The sequence below is a fragment of the Salvia splendens genome, chromosome 9 (genome assembly GCF_004379255.2).
Source record: "Salvia splendens isolate huo1 chromosome 9, SspV2, whole genome shotgun sequence".
NCBI classification, from domain to species: Eukaryota; Viridiplantae; Streptophyta; class Magnoliopsida; order Lamiales; family Lamiaceae; genus Salvia; species Salvia splendens.
The window spans coordinates 18,255,384-18,270,739 of NC_056040.1; the positions used below are offsets into that span (position 1 = coordinate 18,255,384).

At 37.9% G+C, this 15,356-nt stretch overlaps 1 protein-coding gene across 1 annotated transcript; it reads right to left on the bottom strand.

Annotated features, from left to right (window-relative positions):
* Positions 1-220: 220 nt before the first annotated feature.
* On the bottom strand, positions 221-2,603 carry LOC121747209 (ribosomal RNA small subunit methyltransferase NEP1-like). The gene is made up of 7 exons (XM_042141207.1): positions 2,269-2,603; positions 2,107-2,199; positions 1,760-1,904; positions 1,567-1,677; positions 1,397-1,479; positions 1,239-1,296; positions 221-529 (listed from the first exon to the last, which is right to left on the bottom strand). The coding sequence occupies exons 1-7, from the start codon at positions 2,470-2,472 to the stop codon at positions 450-452; spliced, it is 774 nt and encodes a 257-aa protein (XP_041997141.1). The 5' UTR covers positions 2,473-2,603; the 3' UTR covers positions 221-449.
* Positions 2,604-15,356: the final 12,753 nt, after the last annotated feature.

Here is a 15,356-nt window from a genome sequence, read left to right on the forward strand (position 1 = left end):
ATCATGAAAAATTTTATTTTGTTAAGTGATTGGTAATATTATGAATTTGAGAGGCAACATTTACTTTTTATTTTCGTTTCTATAGTAGTTAAGAAAAATCTGTCACTGGGATGGGAAAACCTACAAATGCAGAATTGCTTCTCTGGACTTAAAAAATTGTGTTATTGAACACTTCTGCATTGTTTGTCGATCACTTTTTAAAAAAATGATTAATGGTGTCTGAGTTGAATAAGTGTCATACTTTACATGTGTAGTGAATTATGTAGTACTAGTAGATCTTATCACTATAAATATAAAGTACCAAAACCTGGTTACCAAAACGCCTGAGCAGAACGGCTAACAGACAAATGTGCAAAAATTCAAGATTAACCACAGACCTAAAACTTGCATAACCAAACAAAGACATGTATATGAAACCGAGCTACAGCATAGGGGCTTTCACTACGACCTTACATAATCTTGAACTTCCTTTCTACGGCATTTGTAATCATCGAAATGGCGTACGCAGCACTCAAATTGCATTCAGAGACTGCAAGCAGAAACCAAGATTATCAGAATACACACACATATCAGAATAGAAAACTAGATATCTTTGGCCAATTAAGTAATATGGCGGAATAACTTCTAAACTAGATAATCTGGATTAGGATATATGTATATTAATCCACAGCATATGTTGCCTCACTGTACCAAGAGTAGTTATTCAAAGAAGTAATCTGAACGAGAGAAATGACTGCACAAACAATGGGTGAATCACTAACATTCCCGTGTGTCTAGTGTTCACTTTTCTTGATATTAAATGAGTAGATCACCAAAGGCCCGGGATCATGTTGGGTTTTAGTGACTAGTTTGGGCATATTCCTTCCACTTAGAGATATCAATCACATGGCTTATCCTTCTCTTCCTTCCTATGTAATTAAATTCATCAATCAATTCTGTAGAAAATAAAGCAAAGGCTCTATGACAATGGTAATTTGTCCCGCCCAGCCTGAATAAATTGTTGTCTGTATCAATCCAACAGAACTGTCTTATTGTTTGGCTTTTGTAAATATAGGGCCTGTTGTTCATCATTCGAAATGGACCCTAAAAATTTAAAGGTATATGTGCCCCTCAGGTATGAGATGAGTGACAACTTTTTATACCTCTTTCCTTACAAATGTAAGGAACGGAAAATGCAAGAAAAGAAGTGCAAAGATGTTAAGTTAACTTGCACATTGCATGGATTGTATGGCACTTACTTGAAACATAATCTTCAACATAATCTTTATCAATTTTCCCATAGGCCATTGCTCCTAGCTGTCAATGCACCATAGAAGGATGTTAATGAATAAACAGCACTGATAAAGAAAGTGAAACGAAACAAGGAAGAAATTTTTGAAGAAGCCTGATAATGTACCACAAAAACTATATCCATCTCTTCGTTGATATTAGCGATGCAGTTGTGCATATCCACCAATTTTTCCGAACTATGTGATAAGCCTGTGGTCCAACGAAACCAGTTGGATTTAATTCAGTACCAAATACAAAACACTAATGACACAGATCAGCATAGAAAATCCACTTCACCTATTTTACGACTGTTGGAGGGTAAGTACTTGGTCACAGGGTTCTTGATTTTTTGTAAAAGCCTTTCACCGCTGCCAGCTGCATTAATGTGGTGCTTGTGCAGCAATTGTGCTGTAAGAAAGATGACAAGTGTTGTCCATCAGAAACAATACATTTATCAGCAAAATGTGGTGGTTCAAAGTGTTATACTGACCCATGAGACCCGCGAAGCTCTTGTATGTTCTTGGCATATGCACATGAGGTTTGATCTCTATAAGATCACCTTGCTGTGTGCTTACATATAGTGCTTTAAGCCTCCCAGTTTTGTTCACACGACTATCTAAAATTGTTTGGATTGCCTAAAATTGACAATATGTTGAGTATGTTAGAGAACACAAGGTGAAGAAATAGTATTATCATCAGCTCCTACATTGTATTTTCATGTGATTCTCTAATCTTCAAAGGCAAAAATACAGATTAATATCCTAAAATACAGCAAAATTGTATAGCAAAACATGAACAACAATAAAGCAAGATCTTTTATTTTTATATTTTTGAGACCTGAAAAGCAATATCAGGGCGATAATCAGCGGGGTTCCGGTTTTTGTTCCTCAGAAAGGTGGCATGCTCGTCCGATCTCAATAACTGATAAGTCTGTAACCAAAAATCAATTAGACGATGACAATTCTCATCAAAACTTGCAATTTTGAATTCGAAACAAACCTTGCCAACTTTGCCTAACTCCAAGGAAGCGTTTTCGAGAACAAAGATGACGCTCTGCTTGTTATTCCCAGTATCCAGCGGAGCAATCGGAATTCCGGGCATATCATCAACCACAGTCTTCAATTTTTTCGATGTTTCGACTAATTTCTCTTCCTCGCTATCGTACTTCTCCTCATCTTTCTTCTCCCTTTTCTGCCCATTCATCTTGTAATACGTTTTCCAAATTCAGCTACAAATACAATTTCTCTCCAAATTTTTCTTCAAGTTTTCGTACGCGTTGGGATTTGGAGAGTTTATGTTTAAATATATAATGTTTTTAAATTCTTTAACAGGAGTTGATATTTTTGGAGATTCACATCCTTTTTATAAACCTAATTCACATCCTACAAGGAAAAGGGTAGCCAAGAATCAATAAATAATTTTAGAAAATTTTGAAGGCATGTTTGTTTTTGTCATGATTATGGTAACATTAATCAAAATCTTAAAATTAAGTAAAGTAGCATTACTTAAGAGATTCTTATTTCTAGTTTAATTGTTACGTGTTAAGTAGGTAATTGAATTTAATTGTTTTTCAAACTTCAAATATATTTTTTAATATTTGCATACAAATTAATCATAAATTTGAAATTATAATTATTCTTTTCGTTATCATATTTCTTATTAGTATCTTAATCTGATTAATCATAAATTCTAACACCAACATTAAGTTAATGACAAACCACATACCTAATTTGTCTTGGTTGCCTCTGAATTTTTTCAGTTTTTTCAACACTCTGCCTCAAGTTAGGTAACATGATTTTTGATACTTATTTAGCTCCTCTTGTAAAATTCCTTGAAGTTACAAATTTGTCATAATGTCAGCTAATTAATATTGTAATGAGTAAAGATAAATTTACAAACAATTGTATATACAAAATACCCTTCAAATTTAAATAGGCTAAGACTATAGACTAATTTGTTATGATTTGGTAGCATCATTAATTGCATATTTCTATGATTAATTTGACCCTATTCACAATTGTAGAAGGAAAATTATATTATTATTATTATTATTATTATTATTATTATTATTTTCATTTATATTGTTTAACAAATATATAATTGAATTTATTCTCATTCTTATTAAAAGATCCACAATAAAATTTTAGATAGAATAATTATTCATAGTATTTTTATGGAATACGTTTTTTATTTATTTTATTTAAACTATCATAATGATATGAAAATAAATAAATTGTTCTTTTATGGAATACGTTTTTTATTTATTTTATTTAAACTATCATAATGATATGAAGATAAATAAATTGTTCCTTTTTACAAAGTAAAAATGGGAAAACACACTTTTATTTGGAAATTCTCTTGTATTACGTTTTACTTATATGTTTTTTAACCCATCGGTATTTTATTGCTAATTTCTAACTTTTAATTTTGCAAGTATTATTATACTACTTAATGATTGATAATTCAAAAGGAAAAAATTATTTGTTGACAAAATTTAAAAAAAGCATTTCATTTAAATTTCTATAATATTAGTATTTCTTTGTAATAAACATTTTTTTTATCTTTTATGAATTTTATTTTGCTAGTATATACTCCATCTGTCTTCTAAAAATAGAAACTTTTTCATTTTTTTTCCGTCCCCTAAAAATAGAAAACTTTTATTTTAGAAAATTTCTTTTTTTCTAATAAGGTGGAACTCATTCCACTAACACACATTTCTCTTATTTACCAACTTTGCGTTAAAACTCGTGTCGTTTCATAAGTTTCTATTTTTAGGGACGGAATGAGTAATATTTCTTTATTTTGTATAGAGTAAAAAACATTGATAAGAATCGAAATGATAATTTTACATAATTAAGAAACTATAATTTTAATGATATTACGTGGATGTATGACATTTCTTTAAATATTCCAGTATTTATAATATAATATGGGTCATTCCATGATGAGATATTATTGGATTCAACACATATAATACAACTCTATAATACATAGCACTTGCTACATAAAAGTGATAGATCATGAAAAAATTGATATTATATGATAAACCACAATATTTTTAATATTTTAACTATTGTATTATTTTAATATTAATTTTATAATTACTTTCATATTGCGTTAAATAATACTATAGAGATAGTCGATGATAATATGTGGCACCCAACATGTGACATATCCTTTAATTGTATACCTACCAGATAAACTGATATATTTGAATTATATAATAAATCCCTATAAGTTTTAGACTCGTGTTACAAATTATTTTATGATTAATATTTTATTATATTTTATAGTGCATCAAATGATACATAAGAGGTAATTCGATGATGGAAGGTCATCGCACTCGACGTCCACCTAGGCATGTGACACATTCTTAAAGTGTATTACTCCCTCCGTCCATGAAAAATAGGGCTATTCCATTTTTATCCCTCGTTTTGGAAAAATGATAATAAATAGTCTATATTATTCTCTCTTATTTTTCTTTCTATCCATTTTAAATATTTATTATCATTTTTCCAAAACGAGGGATAAAAATGGAATAGCCCTATTTTTCGCGGACGGAGGGAGTATTAGTTAATAAATTCAAAACATAGATAATTACGCCTTCATTCATGTAATTTCGACAATAGTATTAAATGACCATATATTGATCTTTCTTTGCATATTTCTCTATGTGCTATAATATACAGAAAAATTTGAAATCACAAGCTTCAAATTATATTCCAAATCCTAAAAACTGAAGTAGTTAAAAGAAACGAAATAAAATATAATGTACATGACAGATCTAAATTAAAAACGATATAAATTAATTAGTTTTCAGAATAAAATGATAATTTGAATAAATTTATGAAAAATATAAGTTTATACTAAATTGTTTTATAGATACAAAAAACGTTAAGGCCACGTTTGGTTGCCCGGATTCTGGCAGGGAAAGTAATTTGATTTCTCAATTTTTAAATTCCAATGTTTGTTTGATTTTTAAAGAAATTAGGAAAGTAATAAGAATCCTAAAAATGTTGCAAAGTTGGGAAAAATATGCGTATTATGATTCCCTAGCCTAACCTAGTTATTCTTTTTCCAAATCTGAGAATTTTAAAAGTTACGGAAAAAATATACGCAAAAAAATTTCTCTCTTCTATTCTATTTATTTGCGGTTCTTTTTTATTCTCCACACCTTCACTTTTGATTTGCAGTCAGTCCAATTTGTGTCCAAATTCTTCAATAACAAGTAAAATTTTTGCTTCTTATCAAGAAATTTATGGTTTATATTCTAGGTTTCTGCAAATTTTTTGTGCGTTGAGTCGTATATATGCATATGACGGCTTCTGTTGTGTGCTTTCATATATGCACGTATTTGTATTGTATGTATATAAAATGTGTTATGTCCATGAGATCTTCTGGCGCATAGCTTTTAAATGTCACAATATTTCAATTCTGATTATTCTTTGTGAGTATGTGCAAGTTTATTGTTGTAGTTCTAATTATTTATTCTTATTAGCTTTATATTAGGCTTGCTTAGAAATAATTTTGTTTTAGTTTTCAAAAATTGTTATGTATAGCTTTAATTTCTCAGGGTCTCTTGGGAAGGATGATGAAAGCAAAATCAAATTTGGGAAAACATATTTTCCTTCTAATTAGTACGCATATGAAGAGAATGGATACATTGAAGCTAATGATGCTTATAATTAGAGCTATTGTTGCACATCACTATCGAAAATATTATTTAAAGACCCCATATTCCGTGAGTGAGATTGACCGATCACGTTACATTCACAGACTGATCTATGAGAGTGATACCACATGTCATGAACAATTACGTATGGATAGATATACATTTAAGCGCCTAGTTCACATGCTTGGAACTATTGGACGACTAAGACCTACGAATAACCTGACAGTTGATGAGCAAGTTGCTATATTTTTGTACATCTTAGCCCATCATCAAAAGAATCGTACGATGAAAACTAATTTCATGCGGTCAGGCGAAACAATTAGTAGGTATTTCAATAGGGTACTAAATGCAGTTCTTAGGCTTCAAGGTCATTTACTAAAAGCTCCCTCCTCTATACCTGAGGATTCAACGTATGCGAAATGGAAATGGTTTAAGGTATCCTAAAAACACATTCTTTTTCATTATATACACAAATATCTTTAATATTGATTGAGTTAAAATTGTAGAATTGCATAGGAGCTCTTGATGGTACCCACATTGAAGTGAAAGTATCCGAGGTTGATAAACCTAGATATCGCAATAGAAAAGGTCATACTTCTACAAATGTTTTAGGAGTATGTTCACAAGACATGCAATTTATATATGTACTTGCAGGTTGGGAAGGTTCAGCGGAAGATGATAGGGTGCTTCGAGATGCTTTAAGTAGAAGAAATGGGTTACCAATACACAGTGGCGGATACAAGATTTTTCGTTCGGGGGTACGAAAAATTACTTATAGTGACTGGCTTGGAACTTCAAAAACCAATTCTTTTTCTTTTTCTTAAAAAAAACTAATTACTCACTTCCTCTCTCAATAATTATTCACTTCGATTTTGGCACAAATTTTAAGAAATGTAAAGGAATGTGGGCTGAAAAAGTTAATGGAATGTGAGTCTATTTTTATATATATTAGGTTTATAATAAAACTTGAATATAATGAGTTAATGAAATATATAACATATTTAATATTTATGGTAAAAAGTGAAAGAGGAAAGTTAGCATGGAAAAGAGGGAATATATATTATGATGAAACAATATATAATTAAATACATTAGAATATTTAAAAAACTAAAATGTTGAAGATATCAAAAATGCTTTAAAAGATTTGAGAAAATTGGAAAGATTAAATATACGTGTGAATTGTGAATGTTTTATATGCATTACAATTTTTTTAAAAAAACAAAAAAATGAAAATATAAAAATACGTAAGATTTAATAAAACAGAAAATATTTATCTATGCATTAGATGTGTTTCACAAAATAAAAATGAAGATATACAAAATTAATAAAAAGAAAAGGATAACAAGCAAAGGTTTGAAATTCCGTAAAACTTAAATTAATGCCGCCGTTGAGAGGAATCAACACGGCCTCTGCTGAGGAAGTTGAGAATAATACCGTTGGACCATGTATGTGTTTTGTTAAGGGCTACATCTAAATACATTATGACCGAAAAGTTTGGGGTACAGTTGTACCCCCTTGCTCCCATGTGGCTCCGCCACTGCCAATACAAGATGGTACGTAGCTAGACACTTTTAAAATTTTAATTCAATATATATGAATAATCTAATTCATAAATTTTTAAAATTAGGTTACTACTATTTAGTGGATGCGGGTTACACAAATGACAAAAGCTTTCTTGTTCCTTTTAGAAGGCAAAGATATCATCTTAGTGAATGGAGGAATGGACGTCAACCAACAACTCTAGAAGATTTTTTTTAATATGAAGCACGCATCGGCTAGAAATGTTATTGAGAGGTGCTTTGGTATGCTAATGGCATGTTGTCTTCTTCAAAATCACATTAGAGAACATATGCCAGTTGATCCAATTGAAAATGATTATGGTGCCAATTTACGAAATGAAGAAGAGGCTGTTGGACTAGATGGAGAATAAATTACTTCTGTTGAACCAACTCAAGAGTGGACAAATTGGAGATATAATTTAGCTAATGAAATGTTTAGTAAGTGGATGGAAAGTAGACATGTTGCTTGATATTAGTATTTTACTTTTTCCTTTCATAATATCCGACTTTACTAGTGACAATCTGACATTTAGTGTTGATTGGGGTTATTAATATCTTTTTGTTGATTTATCCGATAATTTCATTTAGCTTTCGGTTTGAATTTTTGTATCTTTTATATCATAACATGTATGTTGATTTCTAGTATATTTATGCTCATGTTTGATATCAAGAATCTCAGTATCTTGCTTCTTTGGTGTTTTGTATTTATGTATGAAGCTCATTCATATAAGGTAAATGACTTAAATTGTATTGTACTTGTTTCTTTCAATTTTTAAGATGGCTCGTCGAGGAAAGAGTAATCATGAATGGACTATTGAAGAAGATGCAAAACTTGTAGAATCCATTGTTGAGTTGAAGAGGAGTAAGAATTGGGATGGTGAAAGTGGAAGTGGGTTGAGAAAATGTTATAAAAATGAGTTGGAAAAAATATTGCAAGTAAAGCTTCCAGGTAATGGTCTTAAAGAAAAGCTACACATCGAATCTCGTTGTAAGTTATTGAAAAAACAATATCATGATATCTATGATGTACGTTGATGATTCCGCGAATTTTTGATGATGATAAATGCTCGTAAAAATAAATTACGACACCGAGAATTTTACGTGGTTCGATTTACTGAGGTAAATCTACGTCCACGGGGAGAAATGGGGGCAGGTTTGTATTGCTTGATCTGCGAATTACAGCTTACAACACAGACTTGCTATATGATTATTTCTCTAGAGAGATTCTAACCCTTTTCTACCAGATCTAAGTTCTATTTATACATTGAACTAAGATCGTGGCTTACATCATCACTCTAGGTCGTGGATGTCGTGTAGGTCATGGCCTAAGATCGTGGCCTGAGTTGACGCCACGTGGTAGTGGGTGTGTTGGAAGTTGTGGAAATCCTGCATGGGTCCACTAACTCCTTGTTCGGTCGAATACTGAGACCGAACTGCTTTGGTTGCCGATCTGAGAGTAGAGCTTGATGCCGACCTGAGAGCAGAGCTTGATTGGTTGGCTTTTACCGAGCTGTAGGCTGAGGCCGAACTCTTTGGTAATGCCGAACTCATCCGAACTCTTTGGTCATGCCGAACTCATACTCTTCCTTGGGCTTCGGGCTGATGGGCCGTCATTGCTGTTGGGCTTGTTTAGTCCGTACCCCATCACTACCCCCCCCGAAAGACGAAGCGAATCACTTCGGCGAAGCGAGTCACTTCGGCATTCTGGATAAAGGTACGGGGGAGGCTGACGTCAGGGGACGTGCCTTGCATGTGACTGCATTAAATGCGACAGTAAAATCCGGCCGTTGAATCCTGAAAAGGTGGGATTCGAAACGGTGCGACGATTTTGAAATCTTCGCCGAATCTGATAAATATGCTCTTTCTTCCTCATTTGAACACCTTTGCTGTTGCGTCTTCTATACTCTCTCTTTCTCGAGAAATTTTCTTCCGCTTTCAAGAGCTTCTTCAGACTTTCTTCACTTTCAAAAAGTAAGAAAAATGTCTTCTTCTTCTTCTTCTTCGGTGTCGGGTAGCGGTAGGAAAGGGGATAAGGGGTCTTCTAGCCGGAAAGAATCCGGGGAGAAGACCGTAGAGTATTTTCACAGTATCTTGAGTAAGGATACTGTGATATCCCTTCACGAGAAATATTTTTTACCTGGGGGGAAGGCGGTGGTTCCCGACGATGATCATAGGGCTAACGACCCGCCGGAGGGTTATGCCACCGTTTACGAAGCCTGCTTAGAATGCGGGCTTCGTTTTCCTCTTCCCCCACCTTTTGTAGAGCTTCTTGATTTTTTTCAACTCCCTTTAGGTCAGGTGACTCCGAACTCTTGGAGGCACTTATCGGCTTTTGCTGCCGAACTGCGTAGGCTAGATAAGGATCTGTCTCTGAGGGCAATCCTTAATTTTTTCCAGTTTAAAAGGAAGGGATCTTGGTTCTACTTGATCCCCTTACAGCCTTTTAGGGCCTTCTGCCGAACCAAGTGGCCGAAATGGCAAAACCGTTTCTTTTTTTATAATAGGACTTCGGCTCCGGGCTTTCCTTGGAGAAGGCCGAAGTCCGTGATTCCCCATCCTCGGTTAGAACCGTTGGCCGAGCTCGAGGGCGAGCTCAATAAGATTCCTATGATTAGGAAACAATATTCGGAAACTGAGCTCGTCAAGGGCGACCTCGTGTTCAATATCTCGTCTTCGGACGAAGAGGCCGAGGGTGAGGATTTCTCTTTATCTTTATGCTCTACTGCTTTAACGAAGAAAACTAACCTTGTTTTCTTGCTTTTTGGCAGTGTTCATGCTGAATAAGGCTATCCGAAAGTCCTCCGAGCTTAAGGAGCCGGAGAAAGAGAAGGCTACCAGCTCGGCGCCTGATGCCGAGAAGAATCCGAAGAGGCAAAAGACCTCTTCGGGTCCAAAGAAGCCGGAGTCGACTTCGGCAAGTAGGAAGGGGAGGACCCAGAAGCCCCCGAGAGCGCCAGAGAAAGATGTGGTCTTGGCGCCTCCTTCGGAGCATATCTGTGAGCCATTTTTATGGCCCACGGACTTCGCCGAGGTGAATTGTCTTCTTGATTCTTTGGCTTGGCTTCTGTCCTGTATTTTTTGTGGCCCCTCTGTTGACTTTTTTCCTTATCCATTTTTAGAGGAACGATATGCTCTCCAAGCTCGTCGCCGTCGAACTCTCCAAAGCGTCCAATGACTATGCTGAGATGCAGAGGAAGTTGGCGGCTGCTTGTCATCGGGCCGAACAGGCTGAGGCTAAATTTGAGAAGGCCAGAGCTGCTAGGATTTCGGCCCAGGATGAAGCTCAGTTTGCCAAAAACCAGCTCGTCATCCAGCGAGAGCAGGCGAAGCGGAGCGATGCTGCTGCCGTGGTTGCCCAAGGGGAGGCTCTCCGTGTTTACACGGAGAAACTCTTTTTGAGCAGCCAGTTCTCGGCCTTTGTCGGTAGCCTGGTAAGGCTAATTGCCGATAAGGGCGAGCAGGGGGCCGATGTCGTGCTGCCTCTGTACAGCCGAGAGATAGCAGCTCGGCTTCAGAATCTGCCGCTCCTTGAGGAGCTCGCTTCATCCTCGGTCCTGCTTTCTGCAGACCGAGTCCGGAGTTGTCGAGCTGATCGGGACGAGAACCTGGAGGCTATCTTTGCCTCCGTGGGACCCGTTTCACCCGCTTCGACTTACAACGGAGAGGGTGAGGCCGAGCCGCTGGAGCGGGAGGCCGAAGTCGAGCGAGCCGGGCATCCGGAGAAGGAAGCCGATCAGGAGACGCAGCAGATCGGCTACGGTGGCGCCGAGCAGGCTGAGGAGAGCAAGGAGGCAGAGGCTGAAGCTGAAGCAGATGAGAAGGAAGCTGAACCTCACCGAGAAGGTGGAGACGAAGCTAGCGAAGTATGATTTCGTCTCCCTTCTCTTAGTTTAGTTTCTTCCTTTATGTAAAATGGCCTTGAAGCCCTCCTTGTATAAAAAATTTTTTTTCTTATGAATGAAAAAATTCTTCTTTCTGCTCTTGTGTCTTCGTATAGCCTTTCGTACTCTCTTACTCCTGTTGTGGTTTACTACCTGCTCGGTAAGCTGAAATGCCGAACTGACGTAGCTGCTTTGTATTCTTAACTCTCAAGGAGCTGGAGGTACTTCACTGGAAGCGGCTGTACTCTTCGGCTTTAGACGAAGCTGAGAAAAGAGCTATAGCCGATCAGACGAAGAATGACGAGCTTCTGGCTCGTTTAGTGAAGCTGGATGCCGATAATAAGGACTTAGAGTCCGATAAGAATGATCTGGAGGCCGAGCTGAACACGACCATTGCTGAGAGGACTGCGTACGAGGATTACATCCGTGTGCGCGGGGGAATGACCATATCAGATGTTCAGAGTCGAGTTGACGAACTGTGGGAGGAATATAATGTACTCCGGAGGAACAATGCGCTGGAGAGCTCGGCTTGCCAACAAGTCGTGACATCATTGCGGCGCTGGGCTTCTCGGTACAACATTGTTCTTTCTCGGCGCCCCTCCATAGAAAGATTCCTTCGGCATATCGTGCCAACAGATGCTCGCACTCCAGATCAAACCTTTGATTCACTTGCTCAAAACCGTACTCCAAGTCAGCAACGAACTCTGGAACAGCCGGAAACGTCAAGACGAGAACAGGCTGAAGTTCGTAGAGGAGCTGTGATTATGAGTGAGCAAGATCGACAAATGCTTCGTGAAGAGACTCTTCGCCGCCGAGGTGCTAGGGCTTCCCGGGCTCAGAGAAGAGGTGGCAGGTCGATTAGAGCATCTCGTCGACCTGCTTATTCTGCAGCTGCCTGGAACGCCCGAACTCAGCTTCACGAGGATTTTGTGAATAGATGGCTCAACTTTAGCAACCCTGGACAGTAGAATAGTCCTTTGTAATAGTAGGGTAGCGGAGTTGTGTGCCGAACAAGATTTGAAAATGAAATTTTGTTTTTGTTTTCGCTTCTAACACTGTGTATTTACAGCTTAGCGAAAAAATTTCATCGTACTTGTCCTCGGTCTTATGAAGTAAACTTCTTTGACCGGACTTGTCTTTGGTCTGATGAAATAAACATCTTTGACCGGACTCGTCTTTGGTCTGATGAAATAAACATCTTTGACCGGACTCGTCTTTGGTCTGATGAAATAAACATCTTTGACCGGACTCGTCTTTGGTCTGATGAAATAAACATCTTTGACCGGACTCGTCTTTGGTCTGATGAAATAAACATCTTTGACCGGACTCGTCTTTGGTCTGATGAAATAAACATCTTTGACCGGACTCGTCTTTGGTCTGATGAAATAAACATCTTTGACCGGACTCGTCTTTGGTCTGATGAAATAAACATCTTTGACCGGACTCGTCTTTGGTCTGATGAAATAAACATCTTTGACCGGACTCGTCTTTGGTCTGATGAAATAAACATCTTTGACCGGACTCGTCTTTGGTCTGATGAAATAAACATCTTTGACCGGACTCGTCTTTGGTCTGATGAAATAAACATCTTTGACCGGACTCGTCTTTGGTCTGATGAAATAAACATCTTTGACCGGACTCGTCTTTGGTCTGATGAAATAAACATCTTTGACCGGACTCGTCTTTGGTCTGATGAAATAAACATCTTTGACCGGACTCGTCTTTGGTCTGATGAAATAAACATCTTTGACCGGACTCGTCTTTGGTCTGATGAAATAAACATCTTTGACCGGACTCGTCTTTGGTCTGATGAAATAAACATCTTTGACCGGACTCGTCTTTGGTCTGATGAAATAAACATCTTTGACCGGACTCGTCTTTGGTCTGATGAAATAAACATCTTTGACCGGACTCGTCTTTGGTCTGATGAAATAAACATCTTTGACCGGACTCGTCTTTGGTCCGATGAAATAAACATCTTTGACCGGACTCGTCTTTGGTCTGATGAAATAAACATCTTTGACCGGACTCGTCTTTGGTCTGATGAAATAAACATCTTTGACCGGACTCGTCTTTGGTCTGATGAAATAAACATCTTTGACCGGACTCGTCTTTGGTCTGATGAAATAAACATCTTTGACCGGACTCGTCTTTGGTCTGATGAAATAAACATCTTTGACCGGACTCGTCTTTGGTCTGATGAATAAACATCTTTGACCGGACTCGTCTTTGGTCTGATGAAATAAACATCTTTGACCGGACTCGTCTTTGTGTTCTAATTTGGCGATTTTCGTCGCCGGGATCGAACTTTCCCTTGTCCTAATTCGGCGAGTTTTATCGCGTGGATCGGACTTTCCCAGTTAACCGAAGTGGTCTTATGCAGTAAACCTCTTTGACTAGACATGGTCGTCCTCGGTCTTATGAGGTAAACTGCTTTGACCGAACTTGGTCGTCCTAATTCGGCGAGTTTTATCGCGTGGATTGGACTTTCCCTTGTCCTAATTCAGGCAAGTTTTATCGCGAGAATCGGACTTTTGTTGCAGTTCGTTTCAGACGAAGTGCTTGATTCTTAAGCAGAATTGTGGTCTTGTATCCTCTTTAGAAGCTTTGACACACAATCGTGGGCTTGTTGCAGCTCGTTTCAGACGAACTGCTTGTTTAAGCTGAATTGTGGTCTTGTATCCTCTTTAGAAGCTTTGACGCACAATCGTGGGCTTGTTGCAGCTCGTTTCGGACGAACCGCTTGTTTAAGCTGAATTGTGGTCTTGTATCTTCTGTAGAAGCTTTGACTCACAATCGTTTAGCTTGTATATGTTCTAAGAAGGGGATCAGCCTTCGAAGAACAAGATACCTCAGTAACATTTGTAAGAGACGACACGCACATAGACAGACAAGACGCATATAGACAAATAAAAAGCACATAGAGACGAACAAAAACCAAGCAAACCAAAGAAAGCACATTGACCGGACTGTCTCTTACAAATGGAACTTTTTGAGGTTGGAAACGTACCATGTTCGGGGTACTTGTGCTCTTGACACGTGAGTCAATTTGTAAGACCCTTTGCCGAGGACTTCTGACACCCGATATGGAACTTCCCATGTGGGTTCGAGTTCGCCCAGCTTTTCTGCTCGGCTTACTTCGTTGTTTCTCAAGATGAGATCTCCCACTTGAAATTGCAGCTTTTTCACCCTTTGGTTATAATACCGGGCTACTTGCTCCTTGTACTTGGCTGCTTTTATGCAGGCCAATTCTCTTCTTTCTTCGGCCAGATGTAGTTCGGCTCTTAGTCCGTCACCATTCATTTCTGAGGAGAAATTGAGTTCGGGGACTGGATATGCCGATCTCAACCGGAATCACGGCTTCAGTGCCGTACACCATCGAGTTCGGCTCCGGTGTGACTTCGGTCATTTCGCCGGCCTCTGATTCCGGCTGCTGTGATTGCTATGCTTGATGGTGCCGAACTGATTGCTCGGCACTTTTAAGCGCAATCTGCGAACACACTTGCTCTTTTTCGATCACCTCGGATGACCGCTATCTCTCCTTTAGTGGAGAAGGTGTTCGGCGAGGATGCCTCTGATCGCTATGACCGGGCTTCTTTTTGTCTTCTCTAGATGAGCTGTCTAAAGACCGTTTTCGACGGTCTGCCTCATCGGCACGAGAAAACTTGTCCGCAATGTCCCACATCTCTTGAGCTGTTTGCGGACCGCACTCCACGAGCTTTCTGTAGAGAGCTCCGGGCAGGATTCCATTTTGGAATGCCGAAATGACAAGTAGATCATTGAGATTATCTACTTGTAGGCATTCCTTGTGGAATCTCGTCATAAAATCGCTGATCTTTTCGTCGCGACCTTGACGTATAGAAAGCAGCTGAGCCGAAGTGCTTCTGGCTTCCGCTTTCTGAAAGAACCTCCTGTGGAAAGCATCCATTAGATCTCGGTAGGATCTAATGCTGCCTTGAGGGAGGCTATCGAACC